Source organism: Leptosomus discolor, chromosome 2 (assembly GCF_034619465.1).
Source record: "Leptosomus discolor isolate bLepDis1 chromosome 2, bLepDis1.hap2, whole genome shotgun sequence".
Classification (NCBI taxonomy): Eukaryota; Metazoa; Chordata; class Aves; order Leptosomiformes; family Leptosomidae; genus Leptosomus; species Leptosomus discolor.
Window position 1 is genome coordinate 42758760 of NC_141392.1, and position 23693 is coordinate 42782452.

Below are 23693 nucleotides of genomic sequence, written 5' to 3' on the forward strand. Positions count from 1 at the left end.
ATGGTTTTGTTACACAAAGGCAACATATTAGTAGTTCACTGAAAAAGTCTGTATAACTGAAAAAGAATGCATAAGGCAATTTCTACTCAGATAGATCTGAAAGTCCATGCATGCTTTTCTGTTCATGCTTCCTGTATTAAGGGATTCTTATCCCTTGATATTCTAATACGGTAAGTACCTAAAACATCCTCATTCATCTACAGAAATGCCTACTTCTTAGAAGAAATAGACAAAGTAAAATACACAGTTCTACAGAAAACACCCCAGGAATGCAGCACTGATGAGCATATGTATTACAGTGAAATAAGATTTTGCTAAAAAGTACTCTGTATCCGAAAACTTCTGAAATATCTGAAAGGAATTCATTTTGATACTTTTGTTTTCAAAGCCAAATAAACAATTCCATATCTACAAGCTGTACCCTATGCTACAAGATATCATTTATAGATCTATCACTATTTGGATTATAAATAAATAATGATGTAATAGAATGATTGTTCTTGTATCTCTTCTACTGAAACATATTGGGCATTCTTGTGTTGTAAGTCCCCAGACAACCTCTGTTGCAATTATAATGTTCTCTCTCCAGATACCCAAAAAAGCAGATGTAATTCCTTTCCTTTTTATATTGATGCTCACATAGCTCCCACTGTTGCAATCAATTCTATGTAGGCAGAAAACACAAAGAAATGCATCTGCATATGTATGTCACACCTATAACTTCACCATAGTTGCTGAAGAACAACTCTGGTGTCTTACTAAGATCTGCTAGAAATAATTGATAGGGTTAGAACAGCAAAAGCTAACGATTACGTTAACAAGAAAAGAGACTGTAATTTTTAATATGTTTTATAAAAACAGAAAGTATGCATTTTAAAATTTCTTTTTAAAGTTGTAATAGATTTTTCATGTTTCAATTTAAACGAATGGGCTTCACATCAATAATTTAAGTGTACACAGAATTATTGCGTATAGCATGCAGAAAAAATTTTGAAACGTGTTTGAAATACACAATTTCTCTTCTAATTCACATAATAAATAGTTGAACTTCCATAACATTTCAAAATACTGAGAGAAGTATGAGTATCAATATGTCATTAATTACAAAACATAAGAATGGGACAGCAGAAAAAAGAAAAAGTAGAACAATCATCTTACCTTTAGCTATGGTTGGCATGTGGAAAGGAATACTAATTACTCCCACCAAATCTTCCAGTGGAATCAAAGACCGTAGAATTGATCTGATTCTAATGGCTTCCCCTTTACCAGCATGGATTAGCTAAGGAAAAGACAAAAAATTAACAAGGTCATCTCTTTCTCTTCTATACATGTTCATGTTCTGGAAACTTCCTGGACCATAGATACACAAGACTCACTGCTCTCAAAATTGCATTATAATTAATAATGTAAATTTCATGTAATCTGTATTTATTTGCTGTATTTTGGATGTAAATGTGCAAAGTCTAGAAATATCAATGTTTCTCAATTAAGTAAGACTAAGCCCATTTATAGAATGGAATGTTAGGTAAAAGAGGTGAACAAAGCATTAGAATGTGGCACATGGGGAGAGGGGAAGGGGGAAGTAAAAGCAGATTTTCAGGTGAAAAAAGCCATTTTTTCTGTCCTGGCCAAATAACAACACTTTCAGGTATCCCAGTTGTTTTAGTTTTGTTTTAAAAAAGGCAGTAAGACAGGGAAAAAGAAAGACAATTTTGTTTCTTCAAACAAAATAGATATTCATACACTGACCTTATTATATGGATCTCTCTCTCCTTTCTCAAGTTATTGGTCTCTGCACAAATCTGACACTGATCTATACTGATCCATATGAGTTGAGGCATATTTCAGGGTGAAGTGAGAAACTATGCATAACTAAGTTGAATTTCTGAAGAAGGTATTTTGAATCATAAACAATATTTTCAAATAGTTTCAAGGAACTAAGTGGTAAGGGCTTAGTTTTTATAGTATGCGTGTCTAATTCTTTGTATCTAATGCCTGAAATACCAGCATCTTACCTTTGAGTAGGTTTGTCAGTATGAATAAAGATTATGAGACAATGCTTATTCCTACATTTTACAAGAATGGCCTATAATATTTACTCTTTTATATGCAATTTAAGCAGCCTGTTTAAATAAGTATACTAAGAGAGTAAAACCACGTTTAAAAAAAAAAAAAAAAAAAAAAATCACTCTACACCACCTCAGTAAATAGGGAAATTTGAGGAGTTTGATTGTCACAATTGACAATCAAACAATGTTAATGACAGAATGTAGTTGAAGACCACAGGAAACAGTAATAAGAAAAGCAATGGAACAACATCTTAAAAAACCAACAGCTTCTAAACATTAAGATACTATGTAGCCATACCACTGCTTTAATACCTGGATAACCTGTTACTGTGGAAAAAGTCAGCAAACCACGGAACAATTAGTAAAACAACTATGCCTTTACTTTCCAATGCATGAACACACAAAACTTACATGCATTTCAGGGGCACAACGTCCTAAGAGATCAATCAAAGCAGCATAAAAGGTCATGATTGCATTTCCCATGTGAATAGTGTCATCTTCTTGCTCTTCCATTTCACTGTAATTAGTTAAAAGTTAAAACAATTAAAAGATTAAAAAGTACAAGGAAGTTTTTACATCAGCAATAAATAAATAAAATCTGCTCATAGGTGTGACAACTCACACATGCTGGTTTCCTGATAGCTAGTGGTTAGCAGACTAACCCAGAATAGAATTTGGCCCTAAAAGACTGTAGTGACATCTGCATTGTTAACATTTATCTGTCTCATTTTGCATCAGGGGATTGATTCTTAACTGACTGACTAAAACCAAACAGAATTCTAAAAAGGATTTAATATTTAGATTGAATAACTTAAATTAACAGAGTAGAGGAAGCACTATTTGGTAGAAGACAAATCTCTACCCTCCATAGAATCCAAGGAAGAATACAGCTGGTAATTCACATGCTAAAACAAAGAAGTCATTTCAGGACTAAGATTATAAAACAAATAAACAAAAATGATGGCAATGTAAGTAATTCCACTGCACCTACAGGGTTTTACTAGATCCATTGCTTGGGGATGGTCCATCTCTTGTTGGATCTTCTGATATTTGTATTGCTTCCTCCATGGCAGCAAGTAGCCCATTGCCTCCTTCTCCTCTTAGAGCTGGACCAAAACATTCAGGTCGACGGATAAGCAGTCTGACTACAACATTCGCATTCTCCTCCACACTCTCTCCTATCACATAGAACAAATATCAAGATTTAAGATTATATCAAAAAGACTTCTCAAATATAATCAGAAAAAGGTAGACAAAAGTGCAGAATGTTTGCGTCAGTAGATACTTTTAACTGCAAAACAGTTTAAATATCATGACAAAGCTACAGAAACACACATACTGCTCTATTATTGTAATAAAAGCTATGAAATAAAGCATGTGATTTAATTCAAAATTAAGTAGAGCCAAAGAAGTAACTATATTAAGGCATCACTGAAGCTACTGATTTGTAGTAAAGAGTCAAAGTCAAGTGAGAGTTATAAGGGGACCAATATAGCAGCTAAACACTAAAACTGGACTACCTAAATCATCAAAAGATGGGGGTTTGGTCCTATGTCTAGCATGACTTTTATCATAAAATGATTTAGGACTCTGCTCTACTTCCAAAGGAGATGTGGATATTTCAAAGACTGAAGATGGAGCTAAAAAACGGGGCGTAGGCTCGCAGGACCCTATATGACTTTTGAAAGAGGCATCTAAATTACGGTGTCTTGCATAATTCTAATCTTTCTGCATATTGTCCTTGAAATTTACAGTAACTTACCAAGTTGCCTTGAACTGCTATTTTAAATTACAAACCAATTTGAACATCAGAGGAAGTTATACAATTTACAGGCTTCTACTCTACCATTGCAAAAAACAGCAAAACGAAGAAAATCCAAATATCTCTCTCCTTCTACTGGGTTCCATCCAATGTCTGGGTAGCCTTTAGAAATCAACAAAGGACAACTCTGCAATCCACATCCAGCCAAGTAGCGAACTACCTAAAAGCAAGGTAAGATGGAAAATATATTAATTGTGAAAAAGAACAGAAGTGCAGTCTCAAAGGGAAGCATCCTCATACGTTGTCTTGGATATGGTGTCTGTATTATCCCCAACAAAACCATATCATACTTTGGGCAAATCAGAAGAGCAGTCTCTCTCTTAGTTCACTTTCCCAGTCTTTTCCTACTTCTGCCATGAACTGCAAGACCTTACTTATCTCAGTTCCATTTTCCCTCTCTCTAAATCAGGGCTTTGCTCTCTAGACCTCCTTTTTTTTTTTCCCAACCCTGAGCATTAGTCAATTTTGTAATATTCCCCAACTACACACTATCCATATTTGAAAACGCATCTTCTAATACAATTCACAGGTCTACACTTTAACTTTTCCTTTTCATTTGCCTTTTTATTCCTTTCTTTTTAAACACAGAGCAGTAATACTTCCTGTAATTCAGACTTACAGTCTCAGTAGCATTTTTCAGTTGGTCCTCTCATTTGTGAATCATAAGAATTCTAAGCATAGCCCTTAATCAGTTCAGACAGTTCTTTTTGCTGACCATTTATAAGAAGAGTAAGTCTGAAAACCTCCTTTTAAACACACATGGTTCATCATCCTATTCCAAGAAAGGATCATCTACACTTATATTACTTCTAACAGCTATAGCATCTCTAGAATTGGAGGTCTTCAAGAACAAATTGGACAATGTATTCCACTGTCTTACTTTCCATTAGAAAGCATTTTTTTCATGTCTATCTTGAATCTGTCTTTCCATTTTTTAAGTCATTTTTCTTATCAACTACTGACATAGTAACCATTATTCTACTCCTTCATGCAGTAGCAAGTTACATATTCCACACAATTGTCATGTGCTCTCTTGAGTTTTTTATTCTTTAGTCTAATTAATCCAAATTCTTTCAATCTTTTCTGAAGCAGATTTAAACGTTAGGAAAAAATACAGATATAGATAGATAGATCAATGAAAATTCGTCATATATTGTTACAAGTTGTCCCAAGTATTCTAGTAACCCCTATTGCATTATGTCACCATCAAGACAGAACAACAAAGAATGATTTTAGCAATGAAGTTTTGTTGGTTATGGACTCCAATATTTCCATAGTAAGAGCTGCCCTTGAGGGAGGTAGTTCCTTTTGGTTACACCTATCTATGTAATAACCACAAACTCAGTTCAACTATCCAGACCCCCAGTAGAAAGAAGAAACAGTAAGATACTGATAGTCTTCCTCTGAAAGGTTCCTAAAACTTCCATATAATTCTTACAGTCTTGGATTTTGTTTACTCCAGGAAACAGGAATCTTCCCCTCTCTACAGGGGAAAAAATGCTTGATAAAGAAGCTAAGAAGCTACCAACCTTCTCCAGATCAGGCTCCCTTAAAGCAAGTGCAAGTTCATTGTTATCCATCACAGAGGCTGCTGCAACATCTAAAGGAGTTGATCCTCGCATAGAAGGAGAGGCTGTCAAAATAATATTTGTTTTCAACATCAACTTAATAAAACCCAACAAATTCATAAGAAAGATACTAAGAAAAATTTTTAATAAAATACAACATTTTTTCATTAGTTAGCACATGACTATAAGCATATCATTTATATCACTCAGTTTACAATAAATCATCCTGCACTCACAAGAAACTTGACAGTGATATGAAATCAAAATACAACGTAGATGTTCAAGCTAGGAACAGCTTTTCTTACACTTCCCTACTCTCACCACATACTTTGTTTTAAGATCTATTCTTTCTAATTTTCCTAACTGACATAACTTTTTGAGGAAAAGGTAGCAGGGATTTTACATCTAAAGCACTGACATTTTAATCAAATATATTGAAATAGAAAACATTTTTAAGCTTTAAAATATAAGATTATATTTTATCTATTTCTTTAAAAAATGGCAATCATTATAGCATTAGAAAAAGCTACATTTTTCATATTAACATTCTAAATGCATTTGATTTGGGCACTTTCTCTCCAAAAAGATTTTTAGTTTATGCTTCTGTCCTGTACCTATATATTAATAAGGAATTTGTGATAATTTAAAAAAATACTATGATAATTCTAAATAATTATATATTCTCAATTACAAGTACTAAATTAAATATAGAACAAATGTATCTCCTCTATAACACTTCAGCCTAGAAAAAAAAAGGCTAACATTTTAAAGAAAATTTGAAGCTTCATTTCTGGGCATCTATACACATATACCCAAGCAAATGGGCTTTGTATTTCTCCCACTGCCATAGATATATACTGAACAGCCTACAGAAGAAAGTGTAGGGGAGCAAGCCTGAGCAGTGGGAAGTAAGCCCTAACAAAATGCTGCCAACACTTTTTTTATGATGAAGCTGGTGAGGGGTCTGGAAAACAGGTCTTATGAGGAACACCTGAGGGAACTGGGATTGTTTAGCCTGGAGAAGTGGAGCCTGCGAAGAGACCCTATCGCACTCTACAACTACCTAAAAGGAAGTGGTAGTGAGGTGGGTGTCAGTTTCTTCTCCCAAGTGACCAGTGATAGGACAAGAGGAAACGGCCTCAAGTTGTGCCAAGAAAGGTTTAGATTGGACATTAGGAAAAAATTTCTTCACTGAAAGAGTGGTTAGACATTGGAATAGGCTGTCCAGGGAGGCGGTGGAGTCACCATCCCTGGAGGTGTTCAAAAGATATATAGATGTGGTGCTTAGGGACATGGTTTTGTGGTGGACTTGGTAGTGTTAGGGTAATTGTTGGACTTAAGATGATCTTAAAGGTCTTTTCCAACCAAAATGATCCTATGATTCTATAATTCTCTTCATCAAAGTCAGGATTTTATTCTGTTCCTCAGAATGTGCAATTAAACACCAACCCTCTCCAGGCACATACAAAAAATCCTATACTAAGTTACCTCAACTTAATGCTACTGTCAGGTGTTGGTTTGGAGTTAGCAATACAGTTAATTAATGTATTTTTGCACTGGGTAAGGAGACACTTCAACACAAACAGAGGGATACAGAAAAAGACAGGTGGTTTTATATATGTATATGCACACATAAATTAGCAGAAAGTTTTAAGATTTTGGTTTTGGTTTAGAATCTCAAAAGCCACACAGTTACTACTTACCAAGGCCAACACTGCTGTTTTCCAATAAATAGCTAAGATGATCAAACATAGCTTTTTGATTCTGCCTGCTGATGCGGCAAAAATAACACAGAAAACGACAGCAGTTTGCCACCATCTTTGGGAAAGTGATTTCCTAAGAAGCAAACACAAACAGACTGAAGCTCAAACTCTAAGACAGGCATAAAACTTGCAAAAGATCATTTATGCAACAGCTTTTAATACCCTAATATTTATGCATTGTATTCATTGCACCTTAGTAAAGTTAACTGTTTAGGTTTTGCCATGGAATCAACAGGGTTTTCTCAGCAAGTAACTCCTTAAGCCCCAAAGATCAAGGTATAAGCATGAAAAACAAGAGCTGGAATCACTCATAAATTCTAGATTCAAACACAAAAGAATGCGAATGCTCAGATTCAGAGTAATACTGCATTGATTTTTCATCAGTTTCTAACCAGATCTCCTCTTTAAAACCCAGTAAACATACTACTACTTGCAGTTTTATCTTTAAAGTATCTGAAATTACAATGCTAATTATACCTTCCTGCAGAATGGAAGGATAAATTCTTCTAAAAACTTACTCAACTATTGTGCTAGTGGAAGTTAGTAAGAGGTTATGGTCTCAGTACCTCCAGGGACTGCTCAGCGCCTTACAGGATAAAGCTTTGAACAGCTATATTCTAAACTCTCTGTCTTCTAACAGTGAATTGCTTTACCTTGGATTCTCCTCCACCAAGCACATTTACCATCACTTCCATGACAGTTTCATGCATGCCTAAAGCTCTCATGAGATTTGGATGTTGGTAAAATACTTTATTATTCATGATGTCTCTACAGGAAAACAAAATAAAAAATTGGATTAAAAAGTTATGGACGAATAGTTTACCTATTATGTTATTTGCAAAACTGATTTACTGCGCAATTCTTCACCACCTGAGGTGAAAAATTACCTCAGGGACTTTTTCAGGTTGAGTCTCAGTCTCGCCTGATAGTTTGATTTTCTATGCACATTGTGGAAGAACCTGACATTTCTTTTCTCATATTATAGTTATTGCCCAAATCACCAGTTGATTATGTCAGATTAGGATGCTTTTCTATTTCCATTAGAAATTCCATTCCAGATCTAAGATTATTTTCTGACAACAGCATAATCAAAACTGTTATATTAGCTTAAATTTTAAATTCAACCAACCCAATATTTTTGATAAAGCGTTCCTTTCAGAGTATTTCAACCTTGAGACATTGGGCATTTGACATCAAAACCAAGCAAAAAACATTGTAGGGGAAAGAGAATGTATATGCAGCTATCCTCTAAGCATCAGAAACAGAAGCTGCATAAATATTAACCTTAGTTCATGACTTACTGGTCAGAAGAACTCTACTCTCCTACATATTTCAGCAGAACAGATTTACATACTTTAAAATCAGTCCTGAAGATTATAATGTCAATACAATGTCAATTGGACTTGTTGTGTTCAATAAAAATGTCTGGTTTAAAAAGTAATTACATTTCTAAAAATAAAATATAAAAACTTGAAATCACACAAAACCCATAAAAAATGTGAAAGCAATCACATCATAGGAGAAAAGGACTAGCAAGTCACTACAGAAAATACTGTTCACAACTGTTCAAATTTGATTGTACATTTTACAGCAGTCTCTTTTTTTTTTCTGACCTAAAAATCCTGCCATCAGGTAAGGAAAACTTCTGCCTTATAAAAGACAAAACGTGAAGAGGACTGTTCCATCACTCTAAAATCTACAAATCCACAATTATCAGTCACACAACAGAACACATACAGCATGTCTGATGTAGGTGGCACTATCAGAGTTTTTGACTCCCAGTAATTCCCAGAAAGATTAGCTCATCTTTTTCCCTCAAAGTCTACAATCAGACTTTGTATCAGAGATGATAAAGGATAAGCCCTGCCTCCAAAAGCTATCCATACCAAATCTTTCTGCACTAATGCTTCACATTGTGGAAAAAGACCTAGATGGTATCAATCTGCCAAGTTATTCTTAACTCTTATTTGTCTACTGCAGCTTTCTTTTAAAGAAATACAGTACAGAAAGTCAAAACATCACCTCAGGGGCTGACCAGTAATGTTACACTACTTTGGAAAGTATATCCGCTTTCAGTGTTCTGTTTATCTGTGGGCTGCATTATGCAACATCACGCTTAAGACAAAAATCTTAACAGCATTTCTGAGGAAACTGAGTTTTTAAGGAGGAATGAGCAACATTTCCATTTCTCTGGAAGAAAAGAATACATTCCACACACAGCAAAAATCTTGGCATTTCTAAATAGGTGCTGGAGCCCAGGTTAGGCTATAAAAGGAACAAATGGCACAGCTGGATAACCTACAGGACAAACAAGACTATGATACAGGCTACCAAGAGGGTGATAGGAACAGGCAGTGAGAACACTAGCTTAACAGAAAGTACTCTTTCTTCCTTACACTTGACTTTCACATATCACCAAAAGTTATTAAAATTAAATCAGATTCACAAAAACTTAGCTTTTAATTCATAGCAGAAAATGGTGAGAAAAAAAATGTAAAAGAACAAAAGACAAATAACATAAAATGAAAAGCTCTCAGATTGATCTTTTCCCAGACACAACACTGCCACAATTTAGTAATTCACTCATTTTAGAATTCGTTAGCTTAAGTGAAATGTAACAACTCAAATTTGAAGTACAAAGGTGGATTTAGAAATACCAGTGTTTTGTGTCTCTTGATAGGTGATGGATTTTCCCCTTTGCCAAAGCCTTAGAATGAGTACATTGAACATTGCAGCCACCAGGGGACATTGATGGTACCTCCTGGCAAGCTAAGAAGTAGGCATTGCTCATAAGTCACTACAAAATTATGTATAGATATCATTTGGATATTTAAGCTACAAAAAAAAAAAAAAAAAAGGTATTTTGCACAACAAAAGCTCCTCTTCTCCTTGCATTCCTGGCATTCCTTATATAATGCTATTTTTAGTTGTCATTGCTCTTGCTGATTGGGGATTTCAAACAGATCACAGCTGATGTTTAATCTCACCAGACATCTCTCAGATGGCAACATTTCTTTGAAAAAAGTGAGAGAAAAAAACCCAAATTATTTACCAGAAGAGAGGATCATGTTTTCTTTACTGTTTTCTCCAATTGAACTCTTTATTAGGCTATATTTCACTATTATTAATCATATAATTATGAAAAATAAGACTGGGTGAACTACTTCATAGTTCAAATAGTACGGACTACATTCAGTGCAATATGAAGATGGCGTATGTACAGACATACGTAGACATAACTCCATTAGCTGGCTGCTGGGGGGAATGATATGTGTCAACAGCTACCAGTCACTGCATTCATATAAAATGGACAGTATTCTTGACAGGACTCTTCACAGACATACTATTTAAAATATGCTAACGATATATTTTGTAATATCATAAAACATTATATACATGTTTTCAACTTTTCTCTCAAGAAGTCTTACAGTTGTCATTTACTTCTCTCCAAAAATGACACATATAATGCTGCAAAGGCTGTACCTTACAACTGAAGATACTACACAACTGATACCATCATCTGCATTTACATCCACATAGACTATTCACATTCAGACTTCATGTATAACCTTGGCCATAACCATATGGCAAACAACAACAAATATCTGTAAATAAAGAGATGTTACACTCCAGTTATTTACCCTAATCCACGAATCATAAGTTTCTCTTCCTCCTTTCCCATTCTGACACTAAGCAAGGAACGGATTTGGCCAAGGGATGCCAGAAGATTGATTGTGTCTTCCACAGACACACTATTTATGGTGTAGGTCTTTGGTAGGGCTCGAACCAGGCCACCAATACCATCATATTGGCGATGCAGCAATACAAACATAGCCCTCACTAACTCCGGGTCTTCTATCACTGATTCCTGGGCCCAGCGTACCATTGTGTCTGAAATCAACTGCTGAAGAGTAGCTGTGAAGAAAACGCATAAATCATAAAATTACCATTAATTGCTCATCTCTCTACTAGGTAGTCCCTCAGACCCATCATGCAACATGAACTGGAATTAATTAAATTCTTAAGAAGCACCTTTTTCCTTATTATTTCTTTAGTAGACTATAAAAGGAAGACGAAATGACACAAGAGAAGCAGAAACATCTCAAAACCAAAAGCCTATATTTAAAATACAGAAAATAAATTTGATAACATAAAAAATTATGAACACATACAAGATGCTCACAAAGTCCCCAGATTTATTTCTGCATATTGCTTTCAAGATTTTTCCAGGAATTCAGGTTTGAGGGCTTTTCCTACATATTATGAAGTAAGACTGGAAAAATATACTGGTAGAACATGCAAATGCTGTATTATTTATTTACATGTCTAAGCTCTGTATCCATTCAAGATTTTATAATGTACAAACCAGAATAATTTAACTTAGTCGTTTGCCAAAGCCAAAGGCCCTTCAAAAGAAATACAAATGAGAGACACCAATCAAATAAACGGAAAATCATCATTTGCATGTTTTGAATTCAGTCTCTAATGAAGCAAGAAACCCACATCTGTACTTCTCATTGACAATCTTTATTAGCTGGGATATATATAAATATTTATATTTGAGAAAGTCATATGTTAAAATAGACAAGCTATATACTGTCAGTTAAGATTTGAAACTACTGTTTTGAAAAAGTACTCGTGAACTAACAGTCAAGATGAAGTATTTGATAAAGACAATTGAATAATGTTCTTTTTTCCTTCTAAGGGAACTTCCATTCAGGCTTGCAAGACTGTCAGATCAATTCAGGATCCTCTCGAGATGTACTAATAGTTATACACCAGAGAATTTCACCTTTAATACTTACCTGACTAATCAATTTATTTCCATGCCAAGCAGATAACAGCGAAACTTTGACAAGGGAAATTTGATAATCCCTCCTGAAGTTCAATAAACTGCCTAATAAATATCCTGATGTGGAAGAAGGTGGCTGATGCAGACCAAACACCAAAAATATTTTCAAATTAGAAATCACAGAATCACAGAATGTTAGGGGTTGGAAGGGACCTCAAAAGATCATCTAGTCCAACCCCCCTGCCAGAGCAGGAGCACCTAGACTAGATCACACAGGAACGCATCCAGGCAGGTTTGAATGTCTCCAGAGAAGGAGACTCCACAACCTCTCTGGGCAGCCTGTTCCAGTGCTCTGTCATCCCCACAGTGAAAAAAGTTTTTCCTTATGTTAATCTATGTGTTGAGACAGTAACATGATTTTAGAGTAAAACAGGTGCAATTTCAGGATAAACTCAAACAAAAAATAAAAAAGTACTTAAAGAAAGATATTGAAGAGACAAGAGTTTACAGAAAAGAGAATGTTTAACAAAGAAGAGAATTTGTACTAAGATGTGCTAGTACAGGGTAAGGGAAAAAAAGAGTAATAGTACTGTATTTTATTGTTTCTGTCCAAACTCTGTACTATAGACATTTCCATTGTCACACAGTCTAGTATTTTTTTAGACTAAAAACACTTTTAAAAAAGTAAAAGGATGGAATGTGTTTGGGCTGATATTTCAGATGGACTGAAATAAATAATAACAAGAAGGGACACAATAGTAAGTTTCCTTTGTTTTTTTGTGAAGAATCACATGTGCAGGCTGTCATCTGGGTCCTTTTTTGATAAATGCAATACTGCATCCCACCCGTGGGTCTGGCTGTTATCTTGCGTGCAAAATAACAAGCAGCCTAGCCACCACAATACTGTTTTAATTAGTTTAATATAATACTGTCTTTCTACTAACATGAGAGAGAGAAAATTACATTTTGTAGAGCTTTAAGCTTACTACCAGACAAAAAATTAGGAAACTGTAGGATTCATCACCACATTCTTCATAGAACTAGCCTCTAATTATCACTGTCTGATAACCAAAATATCAGTTGTAAACTGCAAAGCTAGAAGGCACACTTTTAGAAGGACAAAAATATTCCTGCTTAAAGAACACTAAGATAATGTTAATAACTGGCAGCTAAGAAACCATCTCATTATAATTGGGAAATCTCATCTCATAACTTTAGGTACTTACATTAAGCAACCAAGTTAAAAGGCCACTCGTGCTAGGAACTCTGCTCACTCAATGATGGAAACTAAGATTTTTACCAAAGTCAGAACACCTAAACTGTGTGCCCAGAAATTCATGCCTGCTAGTAGGGTACCAGCACAAAAAATTAGGACACTTGAAAGTGCCATCATCCTTAATGACAGGAAAAAAAAAAAAAAAAAAATTAGCATTGACAAGTAAAAAAATATATAAAATTCCATAATCAGTTGGCACCAAGTGCAGAACTTAGATGCCATTGGCAATGTTTCTTATCGAGATGGAAAGGCAGAAAGTGTCAGAAAAATGAAAGAGCAACAATCACAGTCAGCAAATCTTGAATTTTAGGTTGGGTGGAGGAGTTTCTCCTAAGTACAGCTTTGCAAATTATGGTCTAATTGCACAGTAGCCTTTGATTTAGTAATCTCTACAGAAATACTGATTTGAAGCTACTGCAGCTGATTTTATGAGAAAGTTCTCATAATCAGGACTCTGCTACGCTTATAAAGCCTGCACTAGTTCTACAAAAAAGCAAGTTACATTCTGGAAAAATTATGAATTGAAAAAGGATCAAGGGTGAAAAAGCCAGTAGAAGAAATTTTCCACTACATCCCACTGGGAAACAAATCTGCCTATTATAAAAATTCCATATGAGCTTCTTTTGAGTTAGAGCTACAAACATTAAGGTGCACAGATGCTTCACTAAAAATCCACCTTGTTTTGGCTGAAAATATATGAAGAATTTCCTCCCCTACTTCTTTTGCCTTTTGGAATTACGATACAATAAACTGATTTAATTTTGCTTACAGGTTGTCTTAGCATCATCATCAATTGGCTTCTCAGTTTGCTGCTTCTTCTTCAGATATGCAACTTTTTCCATAAGGTATAGGAGGCGACCCCTAATGGTTAAATCACTGTTTCCATCCAAGGTTCCATCTTCATCTAGTTCAATTCCTGAAATAAAAATTATAAACTAAATAGTAAAAGAATAAAATTAAACAAATTACAGACATGCTTTGTATCTTGTATGTACAAACATAATCAAACAACTATGTCGTTCTGCTCTGTTAGAACTACAGACAGGTTGATATGAGATATGCTTAACCAGCAGTTTGGAACAAGCATAGATCAAGTATGTGTGCAAGGCAGGCAACTGCAGAGAAGGATCATGTAATCTTACTAATTAGTTTTATAAATTGTGTGTTATTACACATAAAATATATAGTAAATATACTTCTGTGGTCAACTCGCTCAATATGCACATTTCTATGCTAACACTGATGCCTATGTTTTGGACATATGTAGCTCCAAAGTGTAGATATAGTCCCTACTGACATAGTACGGTTCAACTGTGTAAAGACTAGAATATTTTTAGGTAAAACATATAACAGAAGTGAAAGAACTAAAGTTACAGTAAATATACTTTCTAGTGACCAGTCAGAAGAAAGTAGCCATCCTCACAATACAGTGGCTCTTTCATGATATTCCTATAACAACCTATATAATGTAAAAACACACCTGTGAGGCTTTACAGAAACACAGAACAGCTGAGGCTGGAATCAGCCTTCAGAGATCATCTAGTCCAGCCTCCCTGCTCAAAGCAGGTTCAACTAGAGCAGGCTGCTCGAGACCATGTCCAGTCGGGTTCTGAATATCTCCTAAGGTGAAGACTCCAGAACCTCTCTGGGCAACCTGAATTCCAGCATTCCTACAGTAAAAAAAAAAATTAAAAAAAAAATCCATTTGTGCTTCAATTTGTGCCCACTGCCTCTTGTGCTGTCACTGGACACCACTGAGGAAAGTCTGGCTCAGCCTTCTTCCCTGCCCAACAGGTATTTATATGCATTGATGATCAGGGGGCTGGAGCACTTCCTCTATGAGGACAGGCTGAGGGAGTTGGGTTTGTTCAGCCTGGGGAGGAAAAGGCCCTGGGGAGACCTTACAGTAGCCTTCCAATGCTTAAAGGGGGCCTGCAGGAAGGTGGGGAGGAACATTCGATCACGGAGTGTAGTGATAGGACAAGAGGTAACGGTTTCAAACTGAAAGAGGATAGACTTAAATTAGATATTAGAAATAAATTCTTTACTGTGAGGGTGGTGAGACTCTGGAACAGGCTGCCCAGAGAAGTTATGGATGCCCCTTTACCTGGCAGTGTCCAACGCCAGGCTGGACACTGCTTTGAGCAACCTGGTCTAGTGGAGGGTGTCCTTGCCCACGGCAGGGGGGTTGGAACTAGATGATCTTTAAGGTCCCTTCCAACCCAAACCATTCTATGATTCTAGGATACAATCCCTCCATGAGCATTCACTTCAAGTTAAGCAATTTCAGACCCCTCAGACTCTCAATGTACAAAAGATGCTCCAAGAATTTAACAATCTTTGATGGCCCCTCCCTGGACTCACTCCAGTGTGTTCATGTCTCTCCTGTACTGGGGAGCCCAGCTGCTGGCTTTCTTTGCCACAAGGGCCCAGTTCTGCTCATGCTTACCTTGTTGTCCACCAGGACCCCCAGGTCCTTTTCTGCAAAGCTATTCCAGTTTGGTTCCTAGCCTGTCCTTTCTGCATAGGGGTATTCCCCTTCAGGTGCAGGACTTTGCACTTCCCATCGCTGAAATTCATAGGATTCCCAACAGCTCATGTCTCTCATTTTTTTAACTTTATTCATTCATAAATATATTGTAAAGGAATTAAAAACCTTGACCTGTATCTATTACTCACACTAAAATAAGGTCAAAGTAAAAAGGTCATTCAAGTATTTTTTCTCTGTTTTTTTTTGGTTTCCAAGGTAAGTTCTAAAGTTAAGGGTTTCGTGGGGAGTTCTTTAGAACTCTTGATTTTTATAGGATGTTTCTTCACGACATTATATCATTCTTCTCAATTCATTGCAACTGTTTTTAATTGTCTGACTTTTGCATTAGTACAATTCCATTTCCATTAAAAGATATTTTGCTATATTTTGTCCTAAGAGAGTAATTGATGCTAAACTAAACAAGGATCATCAGTAACTTTTACACTAAAACATACTACAAAATAGTTTGGAAGGCAATCTCCAATCAAACCAATTAACAGTAAAGACACTGAAATGTCTTATCAATTAGAACACAGAGATGCTCTGAAATTACTCAAATGAAATGCCTGTTTTCACAGTTATGCTGTTCCTTAGCTCTAGTTGTACTTTTCTGATTTGCAAACTGTTAATATAATTGTGTCTGAATCATTTCACAAGAGATGAATTCCCAAATGGTGGCTGCCTAATCAACTAAACATAGGACTCAACATGTGTTAATTGTTTCACCTACCTTGCAATAGACATATTTTGAACACTCAAAGTAATTAATTCTGTTCTACTGTAATGCATCCTCTGACCCACAAAATTAATTTTCTATTTGTAGATTATACAAATTACTATTTCCCCATAAAGAAAAGAAAAATAATGACAAAACTAGACAGAGTGATTTGAAGAGGGGAGAATGATGTTAAAGGACCAAAGAAAAATGGAAAAAAAAAAAAATCAAAGAGAAAGATAAAGAAGCTTCTCCTTTCAAATGTTATATTTAAATTCTTTATTCCATCTTCATTTTGTCAACTGACAGTTTACTTTGTATTTCCCTTTTTTCTTTTTTTCATTTAAAATAAAAATATTTCATTTGAAGTGTCATAATGCACCTTCATCAAGTTTGTGAACGATACAAATTGGAGGGAGCAGAAACCACACGAAAGGGCAGGAAGCTCAACAGTGTAAAGGAATGGGCTGACAGAATACTCAAAGTTCAGCAAGGACAAATGAAAAGTGTTGCAACTTGGACAGACCAACCTCATGTGACAATAGAAGCCAGGCATGAACTGATTTAAAAAAAAAATAAAATCTTTGCAAAAAATAACTTGGGGAAGCCTGTTGGACAGCAAGCTAGACACCGGTCAGCAGTACACTCTAACACCTAGGAGAGCTAAAAATATCCTGTATTAGCAGAAACATAATCAGTGGCCCAAGGCAAGTGATTATTCCCCAGTACTCGGCACTCATGAAATGACATCTGAAATACTACATCCAGTTCGGGGCTACCCAATACAATAAAAATGTTGAAAAGCTGGAAAGCATCTAACAATGGCCCATCAAGATGATTGGCAGCTGGACTGCTAGTCCTATAAGGGGAGCATGACGGAACTGGGTTTGTCAACCTGCAGAATAGAAGCTTTATGGCAGACCTAATAGCAGTCCGCCAAAACCTACATGGAAGTTAGCAAGAAGATGCAGCCATGCTCTTTTCTGAGGGGAACAAGATACAATTCTCGTTCACGGTTCCAAACTGACATAAGGAAAACAGAAAAATTCACCATTAGGACACTCAAGACCTGTGACACGTTGCCCAGAGACTTTGTGGAATCTCTGTGCTTAGAAACTTTCAAGACCCAAGCGCAAAAATCACTGGGAAAACAGGTCCGAGTTTGGCATTGACTCTAAGTAGGAGGCTGCATTAAAGACCTTCTGTGATATTTGATACCTGATTAACTCTAATTATTTGAGTAACAGAAATATCTTTGAGATGAACCAATCTAACCAAACGGTCTTGTGATACACTAGGATATCAACTGTGCTTGCTCTACCAAGGAAGAAAATTCATGTATTACGAAGTCAGATATTGATGGCATGTTTTTATTTATTTGAACATTTTAAGGTAGCGAACTAAATAAATAAACACGTTATTTCCAGGTAAACTAGGATCAATAAGGAGTGCAATTCAGGAGGCAAAGTGCAGAGATCTTGCTGTCCAAAGCTCCTTACTGGACCAGAGTATTAGTTTAAAAAATATTATCACTCATCTCTGCATTAGTTTCTTCTAGCTAATGGGACATGATGTGAAAGTTCAGCTGCTTGTCTGCTCATGCTGTCTGCTAAGTGTCTCTTTTACTTATTTTTTTAAAATAGTGTACTGAAGTAAAACAAAGGGATGAGTACCCTCCAAACAGGAAAACAACAAAGTCCTCAACACAAAATGTAAGTAAGTATGCATTCTGAACAAAACTACTCTATAACTGAATTTGCAGTATTCATGGATATGAGCTTAACATTTGAAATACACATTTTGCCACTTAATTTTTATATTTGTATTTTTGTATCTAAATTGTTACTATATTTCACATTTTAATGTGATATAGAATGTAATTGTTTTTGTTAACTAAAGTGAAGAAATCAAAACCACAGAAATTTAACTGCTTCTTTTGATTATCAGTCTCTTTCAACAGATAATAACCTTCTATATCTTCATTCATGTCTGAAGAATCAGCCACTACTATCATGTTATACTGCGGTTAACGTGGCCATAGTCAACTCGATACAGCAAAGCTGACCTATAACCACCTATGCAAGGGAGTGGGAATAGGGCAGAGGAACCCCTTGAATAAATGAGCTACAGTGTTATCCAATATATTAAGCCCAGAGAAATTCCCAGAGAGTTGTATGGGTGAAAAAACCACAACTTTCCCTCATGAAGCAAAACTTACTGCATTCCCTTCTAGTTTGACCAGCTATGAGGATAGGAACATTTCCTTGGTTTTGACTATGAGCTGAGTACCTTTATTTGATAGTGATTATATAGTGTAATTTATAGACTTCTTAGTTGGTGTTTCTTACGCAGTTATTTAGAAGAATTGCTTCTAAAGCTAATATAATTAAAAAAGTAGAAATAGTCAGTAACAAGACTTACCACAGTGTGCCATTAGGTCTTCATGGAAATCCAGGAGTTGATCCCGAATTTCTTCAGGGCAAGGACAATCATTTTTATCATCTTTAAAGTTCAGCAGCATGTTAATCTTAAAGAATACAAAGGAAAGGCAAATGACACTGATCTCCAAACAGAAAAACTTTGAAATCAAACAGAAGTATGCCACACATAGACCACAACAAAAAATACACTGTCCATGGTAAGCTGTACCTGCTCCTGAGGTGGGGATCGAAATTCTTTTGTTTTTCTAGCTGTCAGGGCAGCAGACATGTTCAAGGCCTGCATCACTTCATTGTACCGGAAGCGTTGATTCTCTTGAAGCTTGGCCACAAAATCATCTGAAAATGCTACAATGGCTTCTATTCGGTGTCGTACTTGGCAATCACACAGGTACTGCAGTAGATGACACATCTGAGAAAACAGTATCATAAGAGAAAGATGACTTGGTAGCTAAGAAATATCTTCTGTATACTATGCATATAAGGATGGATTCCTTATAGCAGCAGTTACTACCAAATAAAGTGATCGAAACCTTTAATGCTGTCATTTACTACATGTGAAGTAATTCTACACCAGGAATATCTGGCTTCTGCAAGAGATTTATGTGCCTCAGACACATAAGACTTTTACTAAAGTTATAAAAGAATGGATTTACTCCTTGCTTCTAGGGAATTTCTTTTCTGTTTGGATCCATAAAAATGAAGAATTCTCTGTTCATGTCATTGAGAAAGTAATTCTATTTAATGAAACAACAGTTGTTTGATCTATGGTGAAATAGTTTGTATCATCAGGAAGACAATAAATCTTGTTGTTTCCTGTAAGGAAATTACTTCTTTATCTAACTAACATCAAAATGCTATATTCCTTGAAAGAGAAATTACCAAGTGAAGAAAAAAGGATCTGTGAAGAAATGGGAACAACCATTATCACAGCAGTATTGTTACCTGTAATTTAACAGGTTCTGGAAGTTTCATCTGAAGGAGTCCTTCCTTTGGGACTTGCTCCCCTCTGATTTCTTCCTCTCCTTCTTCTGACTTGAGCTCATCTGAACTCAGCTCCTTCTCTGAGAAATCAATTTCATCCTCCCGGCTCATTGCTTCTTTGAAAACACGGGGCTCAATCAACTGCAAGATGTGTTTCAGATCCCCATTGTGGAAGATTCCCATAATTAGGAGGGTATAAAAGAGCTTGATGAGAGGGACAAACAGAAACTCTGTAGAACCTCCAACCGGATCTCTGACATGGAGGCTGCCCTCCTGAACAGCTTCAGTCAGCATCTCTATGGTTTTGGCCTTTAAGATTTCCAGAGGGAATTCAGGACTGAACTGAAAGCATTCACTGCTAATGCTTACAAAACTCGGAGAGGAGAATTGCATTCTTGGCCTTAATGAAGTGCTAAGTCCTATACCCGGGAGGCCATGCTTTTTGTTTTCATCAGGAAACAAAGTAATACTCTTGGTCTCATCTGTCATTGGAACTATAAATTCATTATTCATCATTAACCTGGCAGTTGCATAGGTGTTGAGATGGATGTCAATAAGTAAGTCATAATATCCCGCACGTAATAATCCTGGCATATATTTATTCTCAATAGCATACAGGAGCTGAGATTCATCAACATGGCTACACATGGCATGGGCCACTCGGTTGTTGCCTAAAGCACAAACAGCTGAATATAATCGGAGGGTATGGTAGTGAAATTTCAGCAATTCTTCTTGTTCTGTCAGCTCTAAAATATCAATTGTTCTGCAGAGAAAGAAACAATACAGTAAATTCTGTATCAACGCAAAAACTTATCTAAGTGAAGGAATTCAAAATTCTCCCTAAGGATAACTTTGGCACAACATCAGTTCTAAGGATGGCCTTTTTTCCATGTTTCAGCTCTCATGTGAGAAACACTGTCAACCTAACAATCAAAACCTAATAAAGTTCCACCAGAAATTTATTCCAGTTGCTCCTAAAGTACAACTTCAGTTACTTTCAGTAGGGAAAGATCAAAATACTTGACACAGAATACTACTTCATACTAGAAACAAGAATTTGGATAACTGAAAATGAAGGTTTTAAACCTAGTATAGATTGAGATATTTATATAATTTGTTGGGTTTAGATCTGGGGTTGCAAAATCGCAACAGACTAATCAATTCATTTACAGATGGTTCAGGGTCAGGGTTGCTTGTTTAGAATTCTTACCTAATTTTTTAGTGATTTTATTTTCAGTTTTGGCACTGGCTGAGACATTGGGTAACAAGGAAATCACAAAGTTAAATTTCTCAATTGTTTAAACTAAATTTAGGAAAACTAATGGAATATGTAAATTGGTCACAAATCTTAAAAAAAAAATCTCTACAAAAAAGATCTTTGCCTATCTTACAGATTATCTTTAATAATTTATAAACAGAGTTCCTTTGATTTTCATTCAAAACCTATATATACTATTAAAGAGTTTGGAAAGAAATAGTAAGAGGCTGGAAGCACAACAAAAGGAGGCAGATTTTAAAACATTGAAAAATAAGATTAATGTTTAATACTAGCTAAATCAAAACACACTGCCTTTATTTACATGTGTTATAAATAGAGAAGATCTTGGGCTTTTCTTATAGAAATTTTATTACAAGTCTAGCTTCATAATTCCAACCTAACTCAGATATACTTCAACACACAATCATCAACCTGTTTTCTTCGGGAATATGAAGGGCCATGAACTGCAAAGGATCCAGGCACTGTATCATCCAGCCTTGACGTTCACTGATCCGAGAGACATCGACCTTCAAGAACTGGTTTGGCACTCTGCTCCAAAGCACATGAGTCAGAAATTGCACATGGAGACGTGGAGGACATTGAGAGACTGGGTTTTTGTGTTCACTTTTGAATAAACCAGCAGATAATGGCATTACATTCTGGAAAATTCAAACAGAACAGACAATCAGTTTAACCACCTTTACCAAACAACGAATATATGATATTTTTCATGAAATATATTCAACATATAGTACAGCAAAGTACAGTGCAACAGGAAATTCACTTTTTCAGTAGTTTGTAAAACCAGCAAGGGAGCATTGTCCACAACAAATTCTTTAAAATAGCTGAATTTGAAATAGAAACTTTAATGGAATGTGTGGTCACTTCCTTGGACCAGAGATCTGAACTCCACTCTTTTACCTGTATTCTGATTCCTTAGACATCCGTGTATCCAAATAAAAGAAGAAGATTTCAGGTCAGTTTACTGTACTGTTCGAATGTGCCTTAAAACTACTTTAAAATCCTAACCTAATCTGCAGATACACTTATTATCCATGCTCTGTTTTTAGAATAAGAGATTTACCTTACTGATCCTAGTGATTTCGTTTCATCATGAAGGATCATTCAAAAAATTCAACGCCACTTTGCAATATCCTTTGTCATTCTAATCAGTTACAACCCTTCTCATCCAATATATTTTAAAAACATGAAATATTCAAAACCGAGTTAAGAGTAAAAATGGCAATAGTGCAAACACTGGGAATCATAAAAATGTGCCAAATACCAAGAACACATTGCAGGCAACAAATGGAAAAAAAAAATAAAATTATCTGATATGTTAGTCCTAAACCTGCACAAACCCAAGTATTATTTACCTTTATTCTTCCCAATTCAAACTGGAAAACGTTGGGGCTTGTAGCTTGAGCAAATACAGCAGGAAATAACTTTGTACTCGGTTCAACCTAATCAAAGATGCACAAATATATAACCACTGAAGACAGCAAAACACCATCATACATCAAAAAAAAAACAGCCCTAATATCCGTATGGACAGTCAATAAGCACAAGCCTTTGAATAAAACCCCAGGAAAATCCAAACAGGAAGAAAAAAAATCACTGTCATAATGACAATTACTTTTTCTTCCAATCTTGTACAAAGGTTTCTAGTAAGAAGCAGTCTGAGGATTCAGTTTTCACCCTTCCCACTGGAAGGCATCATCAAAAAACACTCACCTGATAGTAGGTGCCTAGTTCCTTGCCATTAGCTGTGAAGGTAAGCAGACCACTGGCAGCATCAACCAAGCAACCAATCTCCAGACCATTATTATTACGTCCTTGTCCAGGGCTCATACTCTCTCCTGCGCACACCATATAGCAGTTGCTGCGTTTTATACTGAATGTCAAAAGACAAATTTATTTATGGATGGTGTGTAAACTTTATGTAGTGGACTAAGAACAACTTTGTATGGCTGCAACCAACAGGACCTCGTGGCTGAAAACAGCGGATAACTAATGCCAAAATTCAGTGAAAACCCAGACTTCGTAATTAAAAAAATAAAAACTGAAGATGACAAAATATGAGCAAGGTCAAATCTTTTGTAAAATTCTGAGAAACAAACCTGACTTTCTAAGTTAATGTTTTAAAAATAATTTAATGTTAAGCGTAACACAAAGTTTCTGGCATGGATCACAAACTGAAGTGCTGTGAGGAGCTGATGTTGCACTAATTTTGGCCTGCTCAAAACCAAAAAAGTTCTAAAAATACTACAAGGTATTTTGCTCTACTCTGTACCAGTTCAGAAGTCAATATTTACAGGATCATGGTCTAAAACTACATAGAAAACCTGCGCTATTTTACTTTTTGGTGCCTATTGATTTGATTAGAATATTACTCCATTGTTTCTTCACAAGCAAGAGGAGAGAACAAGTTACATTTTTTCCTATTACTCTTTTTTTTTTTTTTTTTTTTTTTTTTAC

The 23693-nt window shown here is 35.7% G+C and overlaps 1 protein-coding gene across 1 annotated transcript in view; it reads right to left on the reverse strand.

Annotated features, from left to right (window-relative positions):
• Positions 1 to 23693, reverse strand: part of RYR2 (ryanodine receptor 2) — a 323964-nt gene that overhangs the window by 125258 nt on the left and 175013 nt on the right. The window contains exons 34-48 of the mRNA XM_086460401.1: positions 22950 to 23109; positions 22592 to 22678; positions 21648 to 21874; positions 19919 to 20720; positions 19185 to 19385; positions 18957 to 19062; positions 14060 to 14206; positions 10864 to 11137; positions 7876 to 7990; positions 7163 to 7295; positions 5421 to 5524; positions 3916 to 4051; positions 3061 to 3247; positions 2481 to 2586; positions 1159 to 1279 (exon numbers count right to left, since the gene is read on the reverse strand). Of these exons, the coding sequence (XP_086316527.1) occupies positions 1159 to 1279; positions 2481 to 2586; positions 3061 to 3247; positions 3916 to 4051; positions 5421 to 5524; positions 7163 to 7295; positions 7876 to 7990; positions 10864 to 11137; positions 14060 to 14206; positions 18957 to 19062; positions 19185 to 19385; positions 19919 to 20720; positions 21648 to 21874; positions 22592 to 22678; positions 22950 to 23109 (2906 nt within the window). The remainder of the gene's footprint in view (positions 1 to 1158; positions 1280 to 2480; positions 2587 to 3060; positions 3248 to 3915; positions 4052 to 5420; positions 5525 to 7162; positions 7296 to 7875; positions 7991 to 10863; positions 11138 to 14059; positions 14207 to 18956; positions 19063 to 19184; positions 19386 to 19918; positions 20721 to 21647; positions 21875 to 22591; positions 22679 to 22949; positions 23110 to 23693) is intronic.